Genomic DNA, 22,637 nt, shown 5'->3' on the forward strand with positions numbered 1-22,637 from the left:
TCTCTTTGTGCCTCGCTATTCTGCAGTGATGGGCCCAAGCGGTGCCACTTCTAGTCAAGATACTGCACTGCTCTGGGTGGTCACGGGCGCAATAGCAGAGGAGGCAGCTGGGAAATGAAGGATTTAGTTTCTCGGGGTTAGTCTTGTCCCTGTATGCAGTGTATTTGTAGCTGTGTCGGTCCCAGGATATTAGAGAGACACGGTGGTGAGGTAAGATCTTTTATTGGACCAACTTCTGTTGGGGAGAGAAATATGTGTTACCTACTTACGCTAAACAATCTGTTCCACCTCCTATTTAGCTGGGGGACACTAAATATGTATCCCAGCCCTGAAGAAGAGTTCAGTGTAGCTCGAAAGTTTCTCTCTCAATCTCTCCCCAACAGAAGTTGGTCCAATAAAAGAGACTGCCTCCCGCACCTGGTCCCTGTGAGACCTTTAGCAGCACTGACATTTGTGCTGTGGGCAATTTCTGATGAGAAGCTCAGGAATGGGAAGCAATGGTTCCTGCGCTGGGCAGTTGACTCAAAGGGAGAAGAGCCACTAGAAAGAGATCTCCCCTCGCTGTTAAATGGGGTAACAGGTCCCTCGTGCTCTCTGACCGCGTTATGCTGCAACAGTAACTCTCTCTGCAGTGCACGTTGATATGGGCAACAAATCCACAGGTCCCTGTGACAGAGCGATCTGTCTTGAGCACAGGGCTGTGTTGAGTTCCATAACCCTGCTGTAAGTCTATTTGACCTGTGTGCAGGGGTCCGAATACAACATGTGAGCATGAGGCTTGATTCCTGCTCCTGTGACTTGTCCGCCTCCCATGTCTACATTCACACAGGCTGAATTCACATGTAAGCAATGCGTTTCCTTCACTGAGCTTCCAGTCCTCTCTTTCCAAGCACACAGAAGCCTTCTGCCAGCAGCCCTGGCCTGGTGCAGCTTGGACTGGATGAAAACAACCAAATTAAAGTGTATCACTACTAAAAGGTGACGGAGCCCCAGCAGAGAGGGGCATAGCCTTCCCGCCCTATGCCCCAGGAGACAGCCTGGCAAGAGAGCAACACAGCTGCACTCTGTTCCCTCTTACAATACATTGCGTTGCGGTGGTACCCAGCAGTCCCTCGTCTGTCTCTTTGCTCTGCCCTTGAAATAAAGTATCTTTCCAGGAGGCGGGAGGAAGTGGACTTCCCAAGTGAATTCTTCTAATCCTGTAATATGTCCAAATATACTTTATAGACCGCTTAATCCAGTGGTGAAATGTCAGGGCTTCAATAAATCAACAGTTCCCTCATTAGTATTCCAGCCATCACCTGATGGAAATGTGGCTCACTGAGGACTTGGAATAACTTGTTGCGGGGGAGGAGGTGAATTCCAACAGAAAACTGTTGCTAGAGGAAGAGAATGCACTGTGGATTCACAACAAACAGTGGTTGCAGGTGACCTCAGACCCGGACTCTGTGGCACAAACTTGAGCTTGGGAGAATGAAAAGCAATTGTCTATATTTTTTTACATGGAAGAGCACAATCGAAAGCAATGTAGTCAGAGCTTCTGGGCACCACGTCCTGACTATAACAGGAAAAGAAAACCAACTCTGTTCAGTCAGGATTCTTTTTCATATCCAGTGTTGAGTTTGTTTCTAGTTGAAAATGTTTTGTATTCAGCGCGTCTGAGTTAGGAGACTGGGGCTGATCCTTCAGGGGACAGTGGAGGCTAAGCCTCTGGGAAGGGTTTTAACAAACCCACTTTCTTTTTGACAGGGCAGAAGCCATAGGAGCAGGCAGTGCCAGGTGGGGATGGCTTGCAGGGCTGACGTGATGGAGGAGACCTCCCTACTCCCCCCGAGCTGCGTGGTTCGAGTCCAGGTGACTGGAGAAGCCTGTGGTGGGAGTGAGTCTGGATTCTCTCCAGTCTGGATTTGCTGAGAGCCAGGCTGGAGGACGTGGCGGGCAGAGACTGTCGTGAGAGAGTCCATTGTCAATGGAGCTCTACCAATGGGTGTGGCCTGAATAACCACCAGTAACACACAGAGCCCCGGCCAAGCCGAGTGCTCTCGCTCCCTGGGGCCCAGCTCCAGACTTGGGCTGGTTTGGGGTCGTTTCCAATAAGGGCTGAGCGTGACGATACTCGAGACAGACTAGGAGCGGCTTGCTGCTCTGCAGGACTTGTGTGGGAGAGCTGGTTTGGTCAGTGACACGGCTCTGACTGGGCCGGAGAGGAGGCTGACATGTTGGATAAGGTCGTTTCTGCTTTGCACGGTCGCTTTTCTGACTGCAGCCGTCGTGAAGCTGCACACCTAGCTTTCAAGTCCCTCCGTTCGCTGGGCCCCTCTAGCTGGTTTCAGTGTGTGGAGCAAGCCAGCAGCACGCCGGAGAGGCTGCTTTTCTGGGGCGGGAAAGGCACTTCTGTGTCCGAGCACTCGCTCCTGCCGTAGTGCCTGAGCCTGAGGAGGCAGCCCAGAGACAGCGCAGCTCGAAGCAACACGGAGCAGATGAGTCATGGGATTGGACGGCAGGGAGGGGCTGTTGGGCGCCTGCCCAGGATTCAAATGGCCAAGTATCTGTCAGCTTCCCAACTGGGGGCCGGTGAAGTCCATTGTAAGACGCTTTCCTCGGCGTTGGATCCGTCCCTTGGCATGGCTGCAGCTTGATTTCGTTGCCTTGTGGACATTAAAACCCATTTGGCATTTGCCTGAAGACGGCCTTTAAAAAATATCCTCCTCTCCTGTCCTCAGTTCTGGGTCAGGGCAGTGAGGAGGAAATGCAGAGATGGGTGTAGAGGCAGGCTGCATTTCTAGCTGCTGCATGGTGCTGTGTCATTAGCCATCATTCCTCTAAGCTGGCTTGGGATATTTATGCTTTTTAAACAACAATTTTCTTCTGGCCATTATTGTTTGTTTGACTAAAAATCTGCATTAAAGGGATGAGAAATCATCCTTCAAAGAGTTCCTACCAGAGATGACTAAAACAGAAAGGACTGGAAGTTGTAGCTTTCCACCCTTTCATACTGTTTGTGTTTCTCAGTCTGGATAGTGAGGATAGGCTAAAATAGAAAGTGACATTGTCTGGTTCATTTTGCTTTCTGATTTTCGTGCGCCAGCACCTGGTTGCAATAGTTTGGGTTGCAAATGCTTCAGGGGACTGTTTACATGCAAACAGAAAATGTTTTACTTAAATTTTTAAGCAAGAGAAAATGTCCATTTTTATACTTTATAACTTTTAAAATAATACCTGATCTTTAAAATGTAAGCTACCTGACTTTGTTCTCCTTAAACAAGGGCTCGGACTGGTTCTGCAGACAGATCCCGGGGAGTGGATTTGTGCTCACAGGGTCTGGCACTAACATCTCTTACCTCCTTTCCTTGCTGATAAGCTGAGGGCAGGTGACTCCCAGAGGCACTGCTGATATAACACAGCATGCTGATGTCCTTACCTAGGGCACACTTAGCAGTACTGACTGACTGAGTGGCCTTGAGTGACCACTGGGAACCGGCAGGAAAGAATGGATCATTAGGTAGGTTTCCTGCCCACTGTACCAGATTACACAAATCCTTGTCTGCTGGAATTTGCTTTTAGTCTCTCTCTCTCTCTCTCTCTCTCTGCCACATGGCAGCCCTCAACTTTTTTTGAACAGCCCCACTTGTCCTGGCTTTTCCCAGCACTGAACCCCTCTGCAGTCATTGGGACATTACACCCAAAGCACACACAGAGCAGAAGACGTGCCCCCTTTGGAATCATACCTGTACATTCTAGAGAGCATATATTCTTTGTGTGGGTAAAAGACTATTTTAGTAACCAAATGACTGTTTCTGTCGCAGGTCTCTTCTCCCCCTTGTGAAGCTTTCAGCTGTATCCTGATTGTATGCAAATTAAATTGGCACGGATCTATTTTGTACAATGGTGGTGTTTGCAGCTTTGTTTTTTTCCAGCTGAGATTTTTGTCTCCCTCCCTCGAACTCAGCCCTGGTATCCACCTTGCTGTTCCGTTTCAGACACTTCCTTCGCTCCTCTCCAAGTTGTATTGCTCTTATCCTGTCAAGGTCGCCTCTGCCAAGTCAAAGACCGCTGCACAAACAAGTCTATTTGTTATCAGGTTAGGGTGCTAAATGGCGTACTAGAGAGCTAGAAAACAGAGCTTTCAGCCAGCAGAAAACTCGGCATGGGCAGCCCTGAGCCAGGTTTTCCCCCGGGCCTCTCCCCCACCCCTTTCCATGCACCTCTGCAGTGGCTCCCTCCTCCCAAGCATGTGCCAAGGTCGTAGGGCGGGTGTTGTGCTGCAATAGACTAGGGTGATACCAGCTGGAGGGCTGAGGGAGAGGTGTCTCTGGCTGGAGTAGATGAAGGCTGGGGTGGAGTTAATTACAACCACGCTCTTTAAAGGTGTGGTAGGGGCCTCTACACAGCTGTGTCTGTGCTATGTAGTACTTGGCGGGGACCACCTCTCCCTGTGTTACTTGGCGGCTCCCCAGGCAGCTGGCTGGCACCTGGGGATGTGTTAACATTGGGTAACTCTGCGGGTTGGCTGTCACTATTGACTTTTACATTTATTTTATAACAGCAATGCCTTCCCAAGTGCTATTTCAGCACCCTGCTCTCACTGAAGTCTGCTGATTGGATGGCTGAGAGAGCCATTTCTTTGGGAATCAGGGCCCCCTTTTTTTCTCGTGGTTTATTTCTTTCCCTCTCATTTCCTACCATTGTCTTTTTTTCCCCTCCCAGCCCTTCTGCCAGCTAGATGACTGTCCTCTGAGCTCTTCCTGGCTGGTTCTGTGCTGCCCATGCATGGCTTTCCACGTAGGAGAGCTCTTGCATCAAAGACTTAGCTTGCTGACCATCCACTCGAAGCCCCGGGGCTTATCGAGAGACAGCCTGCATCAGAATCGCTCATTCCGGGTCTGAGGGCTGCATGGTGCTGTTGTCCTGAGTGGCCATGGATGTGCATCATGGATGACTGTGATACGGTTGGCTGTGCGAAAGCTCTCGAATGGCCGGTCTGTGGCTCCCTGGCTCTTGTTCACCCACCCACCACTGGCACAAGGAGCCTTTTCTTCTGCCTCCAACTGCCCCAGCACGCCGTTGCCTTGTGCTCTGCTCCCCCCAGCAACCCCCGCTGCTGCTACTGCGGAAATCAGTTGGCTGGGGCCTGCTATGGACTTGCGTCTGCCTCCTCCTTTCTTCCCTGGGTCAAAGCGCGGCATGCCCAAACCCTGGCCTCCTGGACTCAAGGCTGCTCTCAAGTGTCTGGTGAAGTGGCTGCTGGCAGCACCAGGGGAAAGGGGAAACTCATGGTGATGCATAAAACCAGCCATGTCCTGTGAGGCATAGAACAGGCGAAGCCTGATTGTCTGCCTAGAAACCGGTGTCCTTGCAGAGCCCCTGGTGACTCCCACAGCAGTTGGTTTAGTGTGGTGTGTTTGTGCTCTTCTCCAAGGGCCTGCTTCTCTCCTTGCTCCCACCACTGTCAGTCGGGAAGTCATGGTCCTGTGTGGAGCTGGCAGAAGAGAACCGCGCCCGCTGGTGCTCCCAGCGCGGTGAGAAGACCATTTGCCTGTGCTGTTGAAACTCCTACGTTTCTTGTTGAGCTGATCTCCCATGGACATTGACCGCCAGGGAGAAATCCAGAGGGGAGTGTTAGCTCCACGTCTTCCATTGCCCTGATTAGAGCCACATGGAGCTCTGACGACTACTGAAAAGCAGCTTTTGGGGAGTAAAACTTGCTAAAGTCCTGGATTTTGCCCAAGAGGAGAGTGATTCATAGGGGATGAGATGCTGCAATAGAAAGGCCCAGGAAACTAAGCTGGAGGGAAAAGGGAGTCTACTCCAAGGGTTTGATTGTCTCTCTTCTTCCATCTAGTTCCACCTTTGCCATCCTGTCTCTCCTGTGCTGAACTCACTCCGTCAAGTGCCTTGTGATCCTTTTGTGATGAAAGGCCTGCTGGGCTGGGAGGTTGAACAACGGGTTTGAGCAGTCGAGACCCCTTAAAAAGTAGAGTGTGTGTGTGAGAGAGAGGGGAAGGGGGATAGGATGGGATGGTCAGGGCAGCCAGATCAGAAGTCTGATGGAGTGTTACCCTAGGCTGTCCTCTCTCCTTGAGGTAAGTCAAATAATAATACCCTAGGCTAGCTGCCTCTCCCTGGATAGCTTCAGTCTCCCGAGGGGCTGTGTCCAGCACCCATCACTCTGGTATCGAAGTGCTTTGGAAGTATGCTTTCCGGGCTGTTTTCTCTGACCTCGTGTTCAGGAGAGTGATGCTGAGTTCCATCTGGGGAAGTAAATGGTTCCTTTATTCCCGTGACGGCTTGTGGCCTGCTGGTTCCATGGGGTTGTAGGGGCCCCTTATCTGGGTTTCTTTCAGCTGTGGTGCTTATTGCTGGCTCAGTAAGAGGCTCTGTGCCCTGCTTTGGCAGAGGACTCCCTCACCCCAGCCGTTGCTAATTACATTTGAAAAATCAATTAAAAGCCTGATTAAATGCCAGTGTCTTGCAGTCTACCCTGGGGTTAGCCCCCCTCCAGCTCAGGTGGGGTCTTGGGGCACTGGGCAGAGAGCACCCTGCCAGCTATTCAGGTGCATCTTGGTCTGATACACGTTCCTTTGTCATGGCAATAATCGAAGCAGTCAGCTCACTCCTCCCCGCAGCCCTGCCAGCAGCTTTGGCCATGCAGGGAGCATTGCAAAGCCCTGAAAAATCCCCGTCCCTAATGGAAAAGCAGATGGTTCCTGGGTGCTAGAGGCATTGCCGTGCTACTGTAATCCCACAAGCCACCGACCAGTGCCTGCCTTTGCCTCATCCCTCTTTCTTTCAATCCTCACTCGGTGGGCCCATTCATTTCTTGAAGGGGATGGGTGAAGAGGCTCTGCACTGGTGCCATATGTGCTGGACAAGCCCCGGCAATTAGACGAGCGAAAGGACAGCAAACAATTACTCTGGCAGGAGGAGAACGAGCGCTAAGCTCATTAAGGGGTTGGGAGGTCATCTGCCCTGTTGCAGCCGGAGAAGGGGACATTTCAGTTGCTGGTGACATTGTGACAATTGGGACTCTGTCTCGGGAAATTTTTCTGTTTCCCTTAGGTGGGGGGAGCCCATTGTAGAGTCCGACCATGCTGGCCACGCTGATGACTGCGCTGTTTTTCATGGTGAGAGCGTTTGGACAGGTGAGTCCAGGCTGGGCTTTTGGGCTTGCTTGGTGTAATGAGGTTTTATTTCTAGGGAGCTTGTTATTCTGTTAATTCAGTGTGTGTGGCTATATTATGGACACTGGGAATTAGTCGGGGACTCTGGTTCTTGTTGGCTCGGAACTACCCCAGCCTCTGGCAACCAGCGGAGCCTCCTGCCAGCCACGGCTGACCCCGGAATGGTGGGGTTCGTGGCCAGGCTTCCTAAAGCAGATGGCACTGGCTGTGAAGCATAGAGCTGGTGCTGTCTGGGACACGCCGCACGCTTGGGGACGCCCGCTATTCCCTAGGCTCCATTAATCTCTCTCAATGAAACGTATGGGTGTTTTCCCCCCTTTTTCAAATTCCAGTGGTGTGGCTGGAGAGAACATGATGTACGGGAAGGTCGTAGAAAGCAGCTGCGGGATCCTCTCCAGCGCAGTGGCTTTAGGCACCAAAGCAAGTCTTCCACGGTGTTGGCTTAAAGTGGATTTGGGTGTTTATCATCCTTTGTGATGGCTCTGCCAAGCAGTGCTGTCCTTTTTCACTGGGGCACACACTGGAGCCAGTGTGAGTCCTGGGCTATGTGCTGGAGATGGCTGCTGCTGCTTCTGCAAATCTGAATAATGGGGACAGAGCTCATGGGGCTGAGGGGAAGACTGCCGATTCCCACCCTTCCCTTGTCCCGGGCTATGGCTCTGCCTCGTGTGGGTCCCCCAGCTCAAATCTGTGTTATCTACTTTGCAGTCAAGCTTCTCAGCTGCCCTCTGGTGAGGGGAACCAGCGGAGGCTGAAAATACACTAATTTCTCTTCCCTCAGACTGTGTCAATTTCCAAGCCCGTTATGTAATTATTGGACCTACTGACTCTTTGTAAGGAAACACCACTACTGGGGGAGGAGGAAATCTAGCTGCACTGACCCTACGTCCCTCTTCTGTAGACCCTTCTCTAGCACCAGCCATCCATGGATCTCCAAGTGCTTTTCAAATGTTAATGAATTCAGCCTTGTGATGCCCCGAGGAGGCAGGTGTTGTCCCTATGGTGGGCAAAGGGAAGGGAAGTGACTTTCCCAAGGCCATGCACTTTGCTACTGGCAGACAAGCTCCCTCTCCATGTATTGTGAGCTGTCCAGGAGCGACCCCAGAGGAGATAAAGGGGGCAGGAGCTCTCTCTGCATTTTCCCCTTTGAGAGCGTTTCCTGTGAGCAGACTACGCCTGGCAAGAAGCTCCCGCCACTTCTGCCATCCCCACCCGTGGGCCTTGCGGAATGTCCCGATGCCACATGGCAAACCTCAGCCATCCCGCTGAGCTGTGAATGTGCGCCTGTGGCACTGGGCTTGCTGTCGAGTCCCCATCTTCTCCTCGTAAGCTGCTGCCTGTGACCTCGTAACCATCTCCCCAGCAGCCGATTGTGATATCACAAAGGGAAGATTGTGTCCGAACCAGGGCATGGGCATAAGCAGCAGGCACAAGGGTTTGCAAACGTTAAGGCCTCGCAAATAGGTTTGGGGGTCTTAACCTAATCCCAAATGGGCCACAAAACTGCCCCCTGGCCCTGGGCTGGCATCTGAATAACACCTGGCATCTGCACTGCTGCGTTCCTTCATGTTACGAATTGTACTGTAAAGGTAACTGTCGTCTTGCTCGTCCTACTTCTCCAGGCCCCCTCCGCAAGTTGCTGAGCCTGCATCACTGCCGTATCTAACTAGCCAGAGAAAGGAAGGCCCAGTGGTCAAAGTGCTAGCCTGGGGCTTGGGGTCCGTTCCCTGCTCTGCCCCAGACTTCTTGTGTGAGCGTGGGAAAGTCCCTTAGTCTCCCTGGGCCTCAGTTCCCATGTGTACAGTGGGGTACTGGCCCTGCCCGCCCCCCGGCATGTGGCAAGGATGTCACAGGACCTAAGGGAGATGAAGGAGCTGTGCACACAGGAGAGCACGGTGCAAACATAAGCACTGGCTCTTGCTAGTCTCCCTGGAAGTGGGCAGCAGGTCTGTGTACAGATGAGTGTCTCTCTCTCTCTAACCTGCATTGCCTTTCTCCACAACCTAGCTCAGAACCAGCCTGTTCCATGAGGAGCCGCTGCCCTATCTCGTGTACCAGCCCCTGCCATGGCAGGTCCAGTATGTGACCCAGAGCCGCCGGGACAGTGGGGTACGTGTCGCTCTCCTTGTCTCCTTTTGTAGTCATCGGCGCTTTAGACTGGGAGGGGCCAACTGCCCACAGCTAGAGGCATGGCAGCGTGATGCTGCATGGCCACAAGCCAAGCAGTCCAGTACCTGAGGGTGGGCTTGTGTGCAGTGTCTCATGAGAGGGATGTGGCCGTGTTGCCAAGTGGGTAGGGCACTGGAGTAGGTGTTGAAATACTCCTGCCACTGACCTGCTGGGTGTCTTTGGGCCAGTCACGCCCCCTCCTGTGCCTCTGTTTCCCCTCTCACCCTGTGTCTGTTTTGTCTGTGTCGATTGTCAGCTCCAGGGGGCAGGGACTGTCTCTCATGATGTCTCTGTGCAGAGCCCACCGGGATGGGCTCCTGATCTGGAATGCTGTGTCCAGTTCCGGAGCCCACCGTCTGAGAAGGATGCTGATAAACTGAAGAGGGTTCGGGAAGAGCCACAGGAAGGATTAGAAAACCTGCCTGATAGCGATAGACTCAAGGAGCTCAATTGGATTAGCTTCACAAAGAGAGGTTAAAGGGTGACCAGAGGGCAGTTTGTCCGTATCTCCATGGGGAATATATATATGATAATGGGCTCTTCAGTCTAGCAGAGGAAAGTGGAACACAATCCAAAGGCTGAAAGTTGAAGCTAGGCAGATTCAGAATGGAAATACAACGTGCATTTTTAACAGTGAGAGTAATTAACCATTGGACAATTTCCCAAGGGCAAAGGTGGATTCTCTGTCTCTGACCATTTTAAAATCACGACTGGATGCTTTACTAAAAGATCTGCTCTGGGAATTATTTGGGGGAAGTTCCCTGGCCTGTGCTAAACAGGAGGTCAGCCTAGATGGTCACAATGGGCCCTTCTGGGCTTGGAGCCTATGGGATGTTGAATCTTAGAGGACCCTCCATGCATTGCCACAACACACAATGATAGGAAGTCCAGTCATGCAGGCTAGCTGGGCCCAGTGTTGCAAATCCAGCGGTCGCTCTGTGTTTCCTCATTGGTGCTGCAGACCCAGAACAATGACTAGTTCCCTCCTGTTTGGTTAGTGAGGAAATGCCTGGCACTTCTAACCTGCTCGGACCTTTCCTGGAGCACAGCTGGGGAGTCGCCTCCATGCTCTTTTATTATCTGTAGCCAGTCGTCTGTGTGTTTCTGGGTAGCGAGCCATGAGACAGGGCGAGCCGGGGATGTTCAGCAGCCAAAGAACAGAATTGTATCTTGACGGTGCTGGCCAATGCCACTTGCAGCATCCCTGCTAGTGCAGGCGCAGGAAGGGAAATGTGGGTCTCGGGAGGCAAAGGCCAGGCTTTGAATTGTTAGTGAACGTACACCTTATCACACAGCTGTGACTCTGGAGAACCGGCCCCGGGTCACTCCCCATATCTCCTGGCTCCACTGACACAAGCAGGTGCCTGTTCCTCTTAGCCCTGCAGGGTAGTGAGCTGGAATTCCTTGCTCCGTCTCCAGCCGACTGGTTCAGCGTTCCAGCTGCAGACTCTGCATTGCTGCTGATAACACAGTGATTAGTAGAACTTATTACTGAGTTGTGGTAGTGCCTAGGGACCCCAACCCAGGCCATGGTTCCGTTGTGCAAGGCGCTGTACAAGTAGAGAACCGAGGCGCTCTCTTCCCTAAAGAGTTTACAGTCTAAATAGACCTGGCAGACAGGGCAGTGGAAAATATAGAACATAAAGGCCAAGTGACCCAAGTGAGTTTGCAAACCCCATCTTAATGCTACGATTTATTTATTTTATTTTTGGGATAGGGTTTTGTTGGGAAGGGTTTAGCGAGACAGAGGCAAGGAAGGCAGAGGGGACATTTGAGGGAGGGTGTTTAAGGACCGAGAAGAAGGCAAACCTGTATGGGACAGAGAGAATCCAGCTGGCGGTCAGGTCCTAGGGGAATTTGCGGAGGTGAAACCATCTGTGAACTTTCAGACTGAACAGTGTGGGTCTGGACTCTTGGAGAGAATAAAAGTGGAACTCCACAAAAGAGCCGTTCGAGGGAGGTGTGTGAATGTATGTGATAGGGAATAATTCAGGTGAAGACGTGAACATAATTCTCTGCCTCTGCCTGGAGAAGGAAAAAATGCAAGAGCACAATAACCCAACAGTGACTCAAGCTACACAGCAAGAGGGTCCCTGCTTACAAGCTACATCCAACCCCACTTCCTTCTGAGGGGCCGTCTCCAACCAACTTTATCCAATCCCAGCTGACAAGTCTTTTGAACTTGGCGACACAACGTGGTCCAGAAAAGTAGTGACCTCACGCAGTAATTGGAGTTTTCCCAAACTCCATGCACTTTCCCTTTCCCTCCCTCAATTCCTTGTCCTTCATAGAAATGTGGGGCTGGAAGGGACCTCGAGAGGTCATGTAGTCCAGGCCCCCGCACGGTACAGCTAGACCATCCCTGACAGGTGTTTGTCCAGCCTGTTCTTAAAAACCTCCAATGATGGGGATTCCGCGTCCTGCCTTGGAAGCCTGTTCCAGAGCTTAACTAGCCTTAGAGTTAGAAAGGGTTTTCCTAATATTTAACCTAAATCTCCCTTGCTGCAGATTAAGCCCATTACCTCTACCTTCAGTGGAGATGGAGATCAACTGATCCCCGTCCTCCTTAGAACAGCCTTTACCCTGTTGGAAGACTGTTCTCAGGCCCCCCTCAGTCTTCCTTTCTCAAAACTAAACATGCCCCATTTTTTAACCTTTCTTCATAGGTCAGGTTTTCTAACCCTTTGATCACTTCTTCTGTTCTCTTCGAGACTCCAGTTTGTTCACATCCTTCTTAAAGTATGGAGCCCAGAACTGGACCCAGTACTCCAGCTGAGGCCTCACCAGCGCGGAGTAGAGTGGGACAGTTACCTCCCGTGTCTTAAATATGACGCTCCTGTTAACACACGCTCATCGGCAAACATGCCGAGGGTACTAAGTACCGTTGTACCGGCCAGAATGACCACGGTTGATGGTGTTGCACCATGTGTTGTGTAGTGAAGTTCCCAGGTCTGTCTCAATCCAGAAGATTCACAATCTGTGGGCTGGCCCTGCGGGATGTCGATGGAAAGCTTGAGAGCACGATGTGTGGGGGTGTTTTTGCTATCCTGGTGACATGGCTGAAGAGCTTCCAGTGCCGCTTTTGAGTAAACTGAGCAACTGAAGGAAGCCAGATCTTTGTGACTTTTTGCACAAAGTCAAACAACTTTATGCTCAGGATTTGGTGCTGCAGCACCTGTGCAGTGCCTCTAGCTGCTCCAAGTCTGCCTCTAAGAGGGTCCAGGTTTCCAGGTGGAAACTGGAACTAGGAGTGACCTTCCTGGAAGACAGTCGCCTTTCTCTCCACTACCTTTGGGCCTAGCACCATCCCCTCTCCCCTTACACTCTTCCTTGCCACTCCTGTGCAGAAATACTAGGGTAGGGCATGAAGTGGTTCTCAGTCCCCTGTAGCTAAAGAAGCAGATCTCCAGCTCCGCTCCATGGTTGCCCATGCCACGACTCCCCAGTGGCAGCACCGCACTCAAGGCTGCCTCTCTTCTCTCGCTGGCCAATGGACTTGGTGCTGTGTGCTCAGCCAGCGGCTGCTTTGAGCACAGATCGCTTCCATAATGGTTGTGACTGGCTAAGGTATTTAATAGTAGCTGAGCAGCTGCATCTTGGCTGAATATCCCAGACCTTGTGGAAGTCCAGGGCCCTTTCTGTAGGCCAAGGGACGGCAATAAACCATTGACCTCCGTATTCCAGAGGCCTGGGAGAGTTCCCTCAGCAGCATCCTATTTGTTACTATTTTATTTATTAGAACTAAGGATCTTCCATGCCTGAAATGTGAAAAATAACTAGTATTGGGGGACTACTTGGCCAGGTTTCCTGGACTCTAGGTTAGACAGCTGTGGAACGTCTGACTCTTGCATGTGGGATCAGGTGACCATGTTGGTAATGATACAAATGGGCATATTTTTATTTTTAATGAAAAAGCGGGGTGTGTTTGTTAATTAAATAATCTGCTCTAAACAAAGTCTGTGGGGGAGAGATTCTTTTTCTCCAAAGGGCAAAGAAGAGCATCACTAAAGGGACAGCGCCAGGTAGAAAGGTTTGGGGGGTTTTAAGTACGGCTTTTCCTTTGCATGGAAGCATCCCCCTGCAGAGCTTGCATCCTAGGCACTGCAGCATCCTGCGAGGGCGTGAGCGGTAGGCAATGAAACTGACCAGGCTAGTTTCACTGCCGTCTTTCATCTGAACTGCATGCTCAGGCATTAATGAGGCTAGCTAGTGCAAATTTAATCTCCTGAGCTGTCAGGGAAACAAATTAAAGAAATCTTGTTTTCAAAAACTTGATTTTTTTTTCTTTTTTTGTAACAGGAGCCTTTTCTGTAACTCTGCCTTCCAAGTGCTCTCACAAATATTAATTACTGGAAGCGTTACTCCATGGTGCCCGTCTACGGGGACCACTATACTATAGTCAGAGTCTCAGAGTCACTGTGAGCAATGGAGAGTTAAAAGCACATTGAAACCAGCCCTGCCTCCTTTTAGCTGCCTTGGCAGGGACCATCCTCACAGGCTCTTGTTGGGGTCAGGACTAACTCTCTCCCTGTTTCCGTTTTGTTTATTTCCAGAAAGGTGAGAGCTCTCGGCACGGCAGCATCTACTCGCGGAAAGGTGAGTGCGCAGCATGCCTCTGGCGTGAGGAGGAGGGATCGGGGACCCGCTGAGATGTTAACTGGAACAAGACTGGGTTTGTGGGAGGGATTCGCACCCCCGAGCAGCGCTGCTCCGACTCAGCAGAGCCGGCACACTCCATTTTTAATTAATTTTTAATCATTTCTGTGCTGATTAGAATGTACCGCCAGCCAGAGCATCTGGGAGTGTGTACAGGATCCCAGGCAGGATGGCGGCTGTATTAATTATAGCTGGCAGCATCAATAGCCAGACGCCCACCCCGTGTACCCTTTTGGAGCCTCGCTGCTCTGACCCACTGTCCAGCTGGTGCAGAGCTCTGTGCTGTGCAGCAGGTCTGTAATGTGCTTGTTTCTGCAAGCAAATCCCTCTCCTCCTGCAAACCCACCCAGCTGACTTTAGAATGGACAGAGGTGGGTGTCAGAAGGTCCCTCTTTCTCAGGGTCTCATCCTCTTCCCTCCTCGCCTGGCAGGAGCCACTTTGAAATGTCCTCAAATTCTGCTGCCTCTAATGAAGTCAAGTGCTCAGCAAATAGGATTTGTCCACATCTATTCTCAGCGCAGCTCAGGCTGTAATCGGATGAAGGCCGGCGCACTGCCACTCTCTGCAGCGGAGGCTGGAACGTGCCGCTGAGCTGTGTGCTGAGTCAAGGGGGATTGGAGGCTGCTGCTGAGGAGGACGGAGTGTCCTGTTCTGGACAGGAACTTTGGCAGGGAATCCAGTGTGGTGACTCCTCCGGTCTGGAGTCCCTGTGGGCCACTGAGCTGAATTCCAGCTTCTCATGGGCATCCTTCAGGAAAGCCACATGCAGCAGAGCAGACGATGCTTCTTGCCACGGTCGTGGGTGCCCTTTCCCTACCCCTTCCACAGCCCCCTGCAGGGGATTCCACAGCAGGATCTGGTGCTCAGCAGGTATGGGCCGTGTGGCTTTGTGCTCCTGACCAGATCATCAAAGCTCCAGCGTGGAGCTGGAACAGAAGTTTTAGACGTGCTGCTGTGACTTGCAAGTGTTTTGGAGCCAGTGTCTCTTGCTGCTTTCTGGCAGGGGCCTTGACAAGCCATTGGGAACTTAGGGGCTTCATCGTTCAGCTCTTGTCTGAGCAGCTCCTGTTTTTCCAATGGCCAGCCCTTTGAAATCGAGATAGACTGTTAACATTTCCCTGTTGCTAACCCTCTAAGAAGCACTTCCAAGTGTGCCTTGTGGATGTCCGATTTTTTCCAGGGCTCTTTGGCATCTGCACAAGAAAGATGCACCGACTTAACTCAATCTGTTTAGAAACTTAGTTGGTTAAACCAGGCTAACGCCTGTCGGGTTAGCTCGTACAGATTCGACTGGGCTGCACTGACCTGAGTCTCTCCTAACTGCATTTCGGTGTCCATACAAAGGACTTGCACCCGTTTAATTAAATTAGTTTCTAAACTGGTTTTAGTTACATGGGTGCAAACGTTGTAGTTCAAATGAGGCCTAAGTAGCTAGCACCTCCCGTTGTCCCTCCTCTCCAGGCTGGTATGAGGTAGAATAGGACTCGCGTGTCTGAAAAAGGGCTACAGTGTAATGACATGGTCTGATGTAAGCACCTGAGCATTCTCACCTGTGTGAGCTGCCGGTCATCTCTGTCCCGAACGTCCAGCATAGTTACACAGATCACCAGGTCCCTGTGTGACTGCCATAAAATTAACGTGTAACAATCCAGGATGCCATGCTCCATTCCATTCCAATCCTATTCCTGGCTCTCCACTGACTCCTCCTGTGGCCGTGGGTAAGTCACTTCCCCTCTGTGTGCCTCAGTTTCCTGCTCTGAAATGGAGCTGGTAATCCTGACCTACCTCCCAGGGTGTCATGCAGGGCAATTGATTCTTTGAAGGTGGAAAGTGCTATATCAGTGCTAAATGTTCTCCATAGTTCCGTATGGGGGCACTGTGACGGAAGAGGGGCAGTGTAGCCTTGTGGTCAGAGGTGCCAAGTGCAGGGATCCACACTTACCAACCAGGTGGTTTTTGCTGCATCTGTTTGTTGTTCTGTAGCCTGCAGTGATGGACAGTGAAAACCACAAAGGCCTAAGTGACTTTCACCCTAACAGGAATATTTTGGCTGCTTCCCAGCTGAGAACTGGACTTGTGGGGTTACAGCAATGCAGCGTTATCGATAGGGCCAGTATCTGCTCAGCCCCGCAGAGATCCTTTGGCTGGTGTATTTCTTTAAGAGCTGACAACAGTCCACACGGAGATGGGGCTTATTCCTGGTTTACTGCTGCATGTTCCCCGCACTTCCAACTGCCTCCATGGCCTCTGGCGTTCGATAGTGCCGAGAACAGGATTTATGGCAGATGGGGCCCGTTGTGGGCAGGCAGGCAGGAGCTGATTCCCAATGCGGGCTGATTTATGTGTCTCTTACTTTGCCGTTTCTTTTAGGATGTGAATAAACATGGGTTCAGGTGACACAGCTGAGTTGATACAGCAGCATCTGGCACGGGGCTGTTGGAGCACCGCTAGGGGAGTGCTTAGCTGTGACACGTTGGCTTAAAAGAACGCTGCTGGGCTGCTTTGGTTCAGCTTCTGTTGAATTTCACAATGCCTCCCTAATGCGACATTAAGCATCAGGCAGGGAGTGCTCCCATTTATCAGCATGAGCGCTTCATTCCTGTACAGTGCCCTGCTTCCTTTTACTCTTCTCTGTGTGCGCCAGCGAGTGAGCATCCCGCTCTGTGATTAAACACGGGGAGGGCTTTGGGGAGCACAGCTGTCTAAATAGTGGGATTAGTGTTGGCAGAGAGCAAGGGAGGGTTCTCCCTTCTGTATCACTTGCCCGCTCCACCGCTTCTCTGACCTGGATGTTGTCCATACAGACCCGAGCTGAGTGGTTGTGTGCCATTTCTGGGGCCCTTGGGGGAACTGCACAGTGCATTTGGAACAAGTCTATGGTGTAGACGCCTGAAAAATAGGCAGAGAACGGCAAACTCTCTGAACTTGTGGCCTGTGCTGAGAGCCTGGATTTTGTCCTTGGTAGCACCTGGCTATTTATTTTTAGTCGGTAATGAAAAAGGGTTTCCCCCCCCGCCTCTGGAGCAGGGACTTGGATGATGGCCTCTCTGTAGAATATATGGCAGACGGGCTGATTTGACCAAAGGACTCAAAGGCAGATTCTCCTCCGCTTACCCCAGTACCTGGGTGACAGCTGACAAGTCCTGCAGGCACGGCTCCAACCCCCAGCTACGATGGGTTCAAGTGACCCCTCTCCATTGCTGGGCACAGCTAGCTTTGTGGCTTTCTTTCATTTCTACGTACAGGGTGCCGAAAAAACCAGGTCTCTTGCTAAAATGGGGCAAACCTCGAGGAGCTTTCTACCCCAGAGAGGGCAGGGTGCTCCCTGAGAGTTGTAGTGAGATCTTCATCCAGAGTGCGGGCTCTGTTTAGTGTGAGTAACCGGGTCTGCGCTCCTCTGTGCTCTGGAGGGATGTGAAACGTGCAGGACCGTGACTGTCTTGGGCACCTCGTCTCCTTCATGGCAACAGTGGTTGCTTGGCCTCGTGTTCTGGGTTATCCCCCCCAGCCCAGGAAGTGGGGAGTACTTGGGGCGGCAACCAGTCTGGGATCTCTTGATCTCTGAGGCCCTCACCCAGGAAGTGACACAACTCGTGCAGTGTGTCAAGAGCTTCCCTGGGTTCCGCAGTCCCGGGGCGTGCAACCTTCCTGGCATAGCTGCGTTTTTCATCACGTGAAACAAACTCTCTAGGCCTGCTGAGTCCCTCGCCTTGGAAGTGCCCTGTACAGCTCCATAGAGCCCAGGTGATTAATTACCAGATGCTGCATGGACTTGTGAAGCAGCTGTGTGTAATATAGCAAACAGGGCCTGCAAGGTTAGAATAGCACAGGGTACCCAGAACCTCGCCTAGTATCTCTGGATTTAACTGCCCCTGGGAGTAACCTTCCCATCTCCTCTAGCTGCTGGAGGCGGGGGCGAGCTCTGTTGAGCGTGCTGGGTGTGTTACACCTTGGACATCTAGTGGTTTAACATCGTTGCAGCAAAAGGATTCCCTCCCTTCCTCTGGCTGCCTCTGAGATGCAGGAGCAGCACAAAGCTGCTTGCAATGTAAGTGGTGATGTGGCTGTAGATGAGCAAGAGGGCTCTGAAGCCAGGCTCAGCCACTGGGGTACAAATACACCAAGCAAGACAGCGTTGCATAGCAGATGAGGGGTCTTGAATGCCAACTATTAATATGCTGCCTTGGTGGAGAGGCTGTGTGGCTCAGGGGCCTGGCAATAGGCTAGTCGCAGCCTGGCGCCTTGTTCAAATCCAGACTAGGTTGGTGGTGATTAGAAGCGATTACCTGGTGATGGCTGTTCCGTGGCCTGCATGTAAGGAGGTTTGTGGTTCTTGGTTCAGTCCAGTGAACAGTTCCTGGTGCTGCAGTAGGTGTAAGTGACCCCCTTGTGCTGGTCTCGGTGGAGATAAGAATGCCCATAGTGGGTCAGACCAGTGGTCCATCTTGCCTAGTATCCTGTCTTCTGACAGTGGCCGGTGCCAGATTCTTCAGAGGAAGCAAACAGAACTGGACAATTATCAAGTGATCGATCTCCTGTTGTGCAGTCCCAGCTTTTAATGGTGGAGATTTCGGGTTGCTCGGACAATGGGGTTTCATGCCTGGCCATCTTGGCTAATAGCTATTGATGGACTTATTCTCTATGAATGTATCTAGTTCTTTTTCTGAACCCAGTTATACCTTTGGCCTTCACAAAATCCCCTGGCAATGAGTTCCACAGGTTGACTGTGTGTTGTGTGAAGAAGTATTTCCTTCTGTTTGTTTTAAACCTGCTGCCTATTAATTTCATTGGGTGACCCCTGGTTCTTGTGTTATGTGCATAGGTAAATAACACGTCCCTCTTCACTTTCGCCCCCCAGTCATGATTTTCCAGACCTCTGTCAGTCATTTCACCCTTTCGTCAGCTCTTTTTTTTTCTAAACTGAACAGTCCCAGTCTTTTTAATCTCTCTTCACACGGAAGCTGTTTCATACCCTTAGTCATTTTTGTTGCCCTTCCTTGTACTTTTCCCAATTTTAATATGTCTTTTATGAGATGGGGCGACCAGAACTGCACGCAGTATTTAAGGTGTGGGCATACCATGCATTTACAGAGTGGCATTATAATATTTTCTGTCTTATCTATCCCTTTCCTAACGCTACCTAACGTTCTGTTTGCTTTTTTGACTGCCGCTGCACACTGAGTGGATGTTTTCAGAGAACTATCCACAGTGACTCCAAGATCTTTCTTGAGTGGCAACAACTAATTTAGATCCCATCATTTTGTATGTATATTTGGGATTATGTTTTCCATTACTTTTCAGTTATCTGCCATTTTGTTGCCCAGTGGAGTGAGATCCCTTTGTAACTCCTCAGAGTCGGCTTTGAACTTAACTGTCTTGAGTAATTTAGTGTTGTCTGCAAATTTTACCACCTCGCTGTTTACCCCTTTTTCCAACTCCTTCATGAATATGTTGAACAGCACACGTCCCAGTACAAATCCTTGGGACACCCCACTATTTGCCACTTGCCACTGTGAAAACTGATCGATCATTCCTACCCTTTGTATCCTGTCTTTGAACCAGTTACGGATCCAGGAGAGGACCTTCCCTCTTTTCCCACGACAGCTTACTTTGCTTAAGAGCCTTTGGTGTGAGACCTTGTTGGAGGCTTCCTGATGTGAAGAGAAGTGCTAAGGATTCAATGGGCCATGGAGGCCTTTGCTGTCTGATCTGTGGTTAAATAAGGGGTATGAGTCTCTCCAGGGTCATCGACCCAGCTACTCTCCCCAGGGCTAAATTCACAGTTAAAAAGAGAGAACTGGGGTTTCCTTCCAGTTGTGTTTAGTGCTGAGTTCCCTGAACGCTGGCCTCTGTGAGGAACTCCCACCGGAAGCAATTCCCATCCTTGTCGTCCATTCGGGACTCCCCAGCGCACTCTAACGAGACCACCTACGGGGTGGGGGAAGTGGGGATAGGTCTGGTTAAGAACCCTAGGTCAGCCCTGGTTGGGCAGGTTTTGTTCTGCAGAAATGTGGCAGCCTGTTTGTGTTAGCCTGGAGAGACGAGCAGCAGATTAAGGATGTCGTATGGACGGGTGGCAGATAAGAGCCCTGCATCCATTACTGTGCGGGAGCGGAGGCCTGTGAGTTGTCAGCATAAGCGGGGGCTTATGTAAGAGTGCAACAGAATTCCCAGCTCTGAGCTCTGCCCATCACTCGGGGGCAGGAGGCTGGAGCAAGTCTTGGCAATGGCCCACTAGAGCCTTTGGCCTTGAGGCTGCTCCGTTACGGTCAGTTCTGTTTGGCAGCGACTGACCATTGCCACCTGCGGTCAGTCTTGCAGGCCCCGGTGGACAAGCACCCACGTGCCAGAAGACCCCCTGGCTGATGGCACGAACTGGGTCCGGTGGTGGTGGTGGTGATGGTAAGGCAGAGGCTGGCCTGGGCCATGTACACTGAATTCCCACTCGCCCCTAGGAGTGGTCAGCGGTGATTTGCTGGCAGGGCTCTGCTGTCCCTGCCGTGTGGATCTAGAGCTCAGTCTGCAGGGCTGTTGCTGGCGCCTTTCACCAGCACGCGTTCAGACTGTTGGATTCATCGTGTTGCTTGCCTGTCTCCCCAGGTAACATGATTCCTGATTCGAGCAGCAAGAGCCAGTCCTTGTGTGACCCGAGCGAGCGGGCTGCCGTCACGATCCAGACTCACTACAGGAAATACCAGCAGCACAAGCATGAGAAGAAATAGACGTGGCCGGGATCCCTGTCTTATGTGTTGGGTTGGTTTTCCTTGTGAACAAGAAGTTTTTCCGTCACTGTTGTGGTGGCTCCCTGAATCCACACTCGCCTGCTGTCTGCTCCCTTCTTCTTAGTGCTCCCTGTGTGCAGAGATTTAGAGACATGTCCGTGTTTGTCAGGGTGTCTACGTTGGCCCTCAGTTGCAAGCCTTGTGGCAAGCCCATCCCCGCATGCCATAGCCCCTGCCGGGGGTCTGGGCAGGGCGCAGGGAGAGCAAGTGTTTGACTGGGTGGGAATTGGAGTCCAGAGACTGACATGGAGCCCAGCTTTGAGACCTGCAGGCCCAAATCTCAGATTTGTGGGTGCTAACTGGGGCTCCAGCACTCTCACGCCACCTTCAGTGCTGGAGTGTCCAAGTGCCCATCGGTTGGATGTACGTTTTTGCACACGGCTCTTTTCCCATCTTTCTGGCCTCTTGCACCCAAGGAGGTGGGTGGGAGGGAGCCGAGGGGCCACATCTGGCATCTCTAAGTGTCTGGGCTTGTCTGAAATTGGCATAGGGCAGGACACCCCTCCCTCAGTGCAGTGCCGAGCTAGGTTCACTGTGGCATCTGGAATCAGAGTAGCAGCTGTGTTAGTCTGTATCCGCCAAAAGAAAAAGAGTACTAGTGGCACCTTAGATAATAGTTTCTGAGGTGCCACAAGTACTCCTTCTTTTCCTTTTGTAGATCTGGAATGAATCCCTCCATGGTGAAGCTGAGCTCTTGGGCCAGCTCCACCGTCTGGCCATGTGACCGCGGTTGAGTGGGCAGGAGGCAGCAGTCCTATGTCCACATAGTAACTAACCCAGCGTGCCAGGGCTTGTTTCTGCCTGCTCCAGAGCCCTCGTGGGAGCAGGTCTGTGTCCTGGAGCCACAGCAGGGGCCAGTGCTGACTCTTAGAGAGCTAGGTACTTCTAGCAGGACAAAAGCTAGAGAGAGGGGCCAGGTTACTTGGGGGAAGGGGAGCTGGCAGCAGGGGCTGTAGGGTTTGTGGTAAGCTGGGAGGGGTCGTGGGGTCACGGGAGTAGGTTGAGCAGCTGGGAGAGGCATAGAAAGGAGGTGCTTGCACATGTGTGGATGCTGACCACCACCCCTGCAATTAACTTGATGCACGGTTGATGGATCTTCCCTGTCTCCTTTCTCCTGTCCCTTCTGATTTGTCACCCTAACCTAGTAGTCGTTCCCTCTGCTAATCGCTCCTGCCCGATGGGGCTAGTCACACTGCTGTCCTCTAGCTAGGCCACAGTTGTCCGTGACATACGGCCAGGTAAGAGACCCACTGTTTGCCTGGAGGAGTTTACAGTGTCCTCGGCATTAGGCCAGAGCAGTGCACGCAATAGACGGGGGGGGATGTGGTAATGAGCTCTCACAGTTATATATGGCTAGTGGCATGTGCTTCCAGGAGGTGGGGGTGGAGTTGCTAAGTCCCTGTCTCTCTGAGGGTTTTGTAAGAGGACTGTTTTTGGGGGAGGGGGGGGGAGGGGGAATCTATGGGGAGCAGGGTAAAGGTGTCAAGCTCTGGGATGTGTACCTGCATTGGGTAACCCAGGAAGTGCAGTGAGAACGTCATTGAGGGGTCAGGATGGATTGGCTGGTTACATTAGAACAAACGTAAGGGAATTTTATATGCTGGTGCATTGCAACCCTCCAACAGCTGTCAGTGGGAGAGACTTTGCCCTGGTGGGGTGGCGGGGTGCGGGGGGACCTATGAATCGTCTTGTGCACAAGAGATTGCTAGTGTTGAACTATATTGCTCTGGCCCCTTGAGAAGGGTTCTCAGCTGCCTCCTTGCTGTAGCTGACAGTGATTCTGTGCAGTACCCACAATGGACTCTGGCCCTTAAACCTCCTTGAGAGCGCCTGGTCCCACAGCTCTAG

General features: G+C 51.7%; 2 protein-coding genes across 14 annotated transcripts in view; both read left to right on the forward strand.

Annotated features, from left to right (window-relative positions):
- Nucleotides 1–3,878, forward strand: part of CEP164 (centrosomal protein 164) — a 70,664-nt gene extending 66,786 nt beyond the window's left edge. For 11 of the 12 annotated variants that reach the window (XM_073321153.2, XM_073321158.2, XM_073321160.2 and 8 more), the window contains one exon: nucleotides 876–3,878. In XM_073321153.2, the coding sequence (XP_073177254.1) occupies nucleotides 876–975 (100 nt within the window). In that variant the 3' untranslated portion in view covers nucleotides 976–3,878. The remainder of the gene's footprint in view (nucleotides 1–875) is intronic. The other variant, XM_073321154.2, reaches the window with a different exon arrangement.
- Nucleotides 3,879–3,979: 101 nt separating this feature from the next.
- On the forward strand, nucleotides 3,980–22,211 carry LOC144929640 (uncharacterized). 2 transcript variants are annotated; one of them, XM_078849911.1, is made up of 5 exons: nucleotides 3,980–7,142; nucleotides 9,189–9,290; nucleotides 13,904–13,946; nucleotides 20,608–20,760; nucleotides 21,448–22,211. In XM_078849911.1, the coding sequence occupies exons 1-4, from the start codon at nucleotides 7,089–7,091 to the stop codon at nucleotides 20,727–20,729; spliced, it is 321 nt and encodes a 106-aa protein (XP_078706037.1). In that variant the 5' UTR covers nucleotides 3,980–7,088; the 3' UTR covers nucleotides 20,730–20,760; nucleotides 21,448–22,211. The 2 variants fall into 2 exon arrangements, with proteins under 2 accessions (XP_078706037.1, XP_078706036.1); XM_078849910.1 differs by having other exon boundaries at nucleotides 20,608–22,211.
- The last annotated feature ends 426 nt before the right edge of the window (nucleotides 22,212–22,637 follow it).

The sequence above is a fragment of the Lepidochelys kempii genome, chromosome 22, assembly GCF_965140285.1.
Source record: "Lepidochelys kempii isolate rLepKem1 chromosome 22, rLepKem1.hap1, whole genome shotgun sequence".
Classification (NCBI taxonomy): Eukaryota; Metazoa; Chordata; order Testudines; family Cheloniidae; genus Lepidochelys; species Lepidochelys kempii.

What these genes read in the sequence shown, in the direction of transcription:
- LOC144929640 (XM_078849910.1), top strand. Translation starts at nt 7,089, where the DNA reads ATGCTGGCCACGCTGATGACTGCGCTGTTTTTCATGGTGAGAGCGTTT. An exon ending in TGGTGAGAGCGTTTGGACAG is followed by an intron (nt 7,143 to 9,188) that starts GTGAGTCCAGGC and finishes TCCACAACCTAG; the next exon opens with CTCAGAACCAGCCTGTTCCA. An exon ending in CAGCATCTACTCGCGGAAAG is followed by an intron (nt 13,947 to 20,607) that starts GTGAGTGCGCAG and finishes CTGTCTCCCCAG; the next exon opens with GTAACATGATTCCTGATTCG.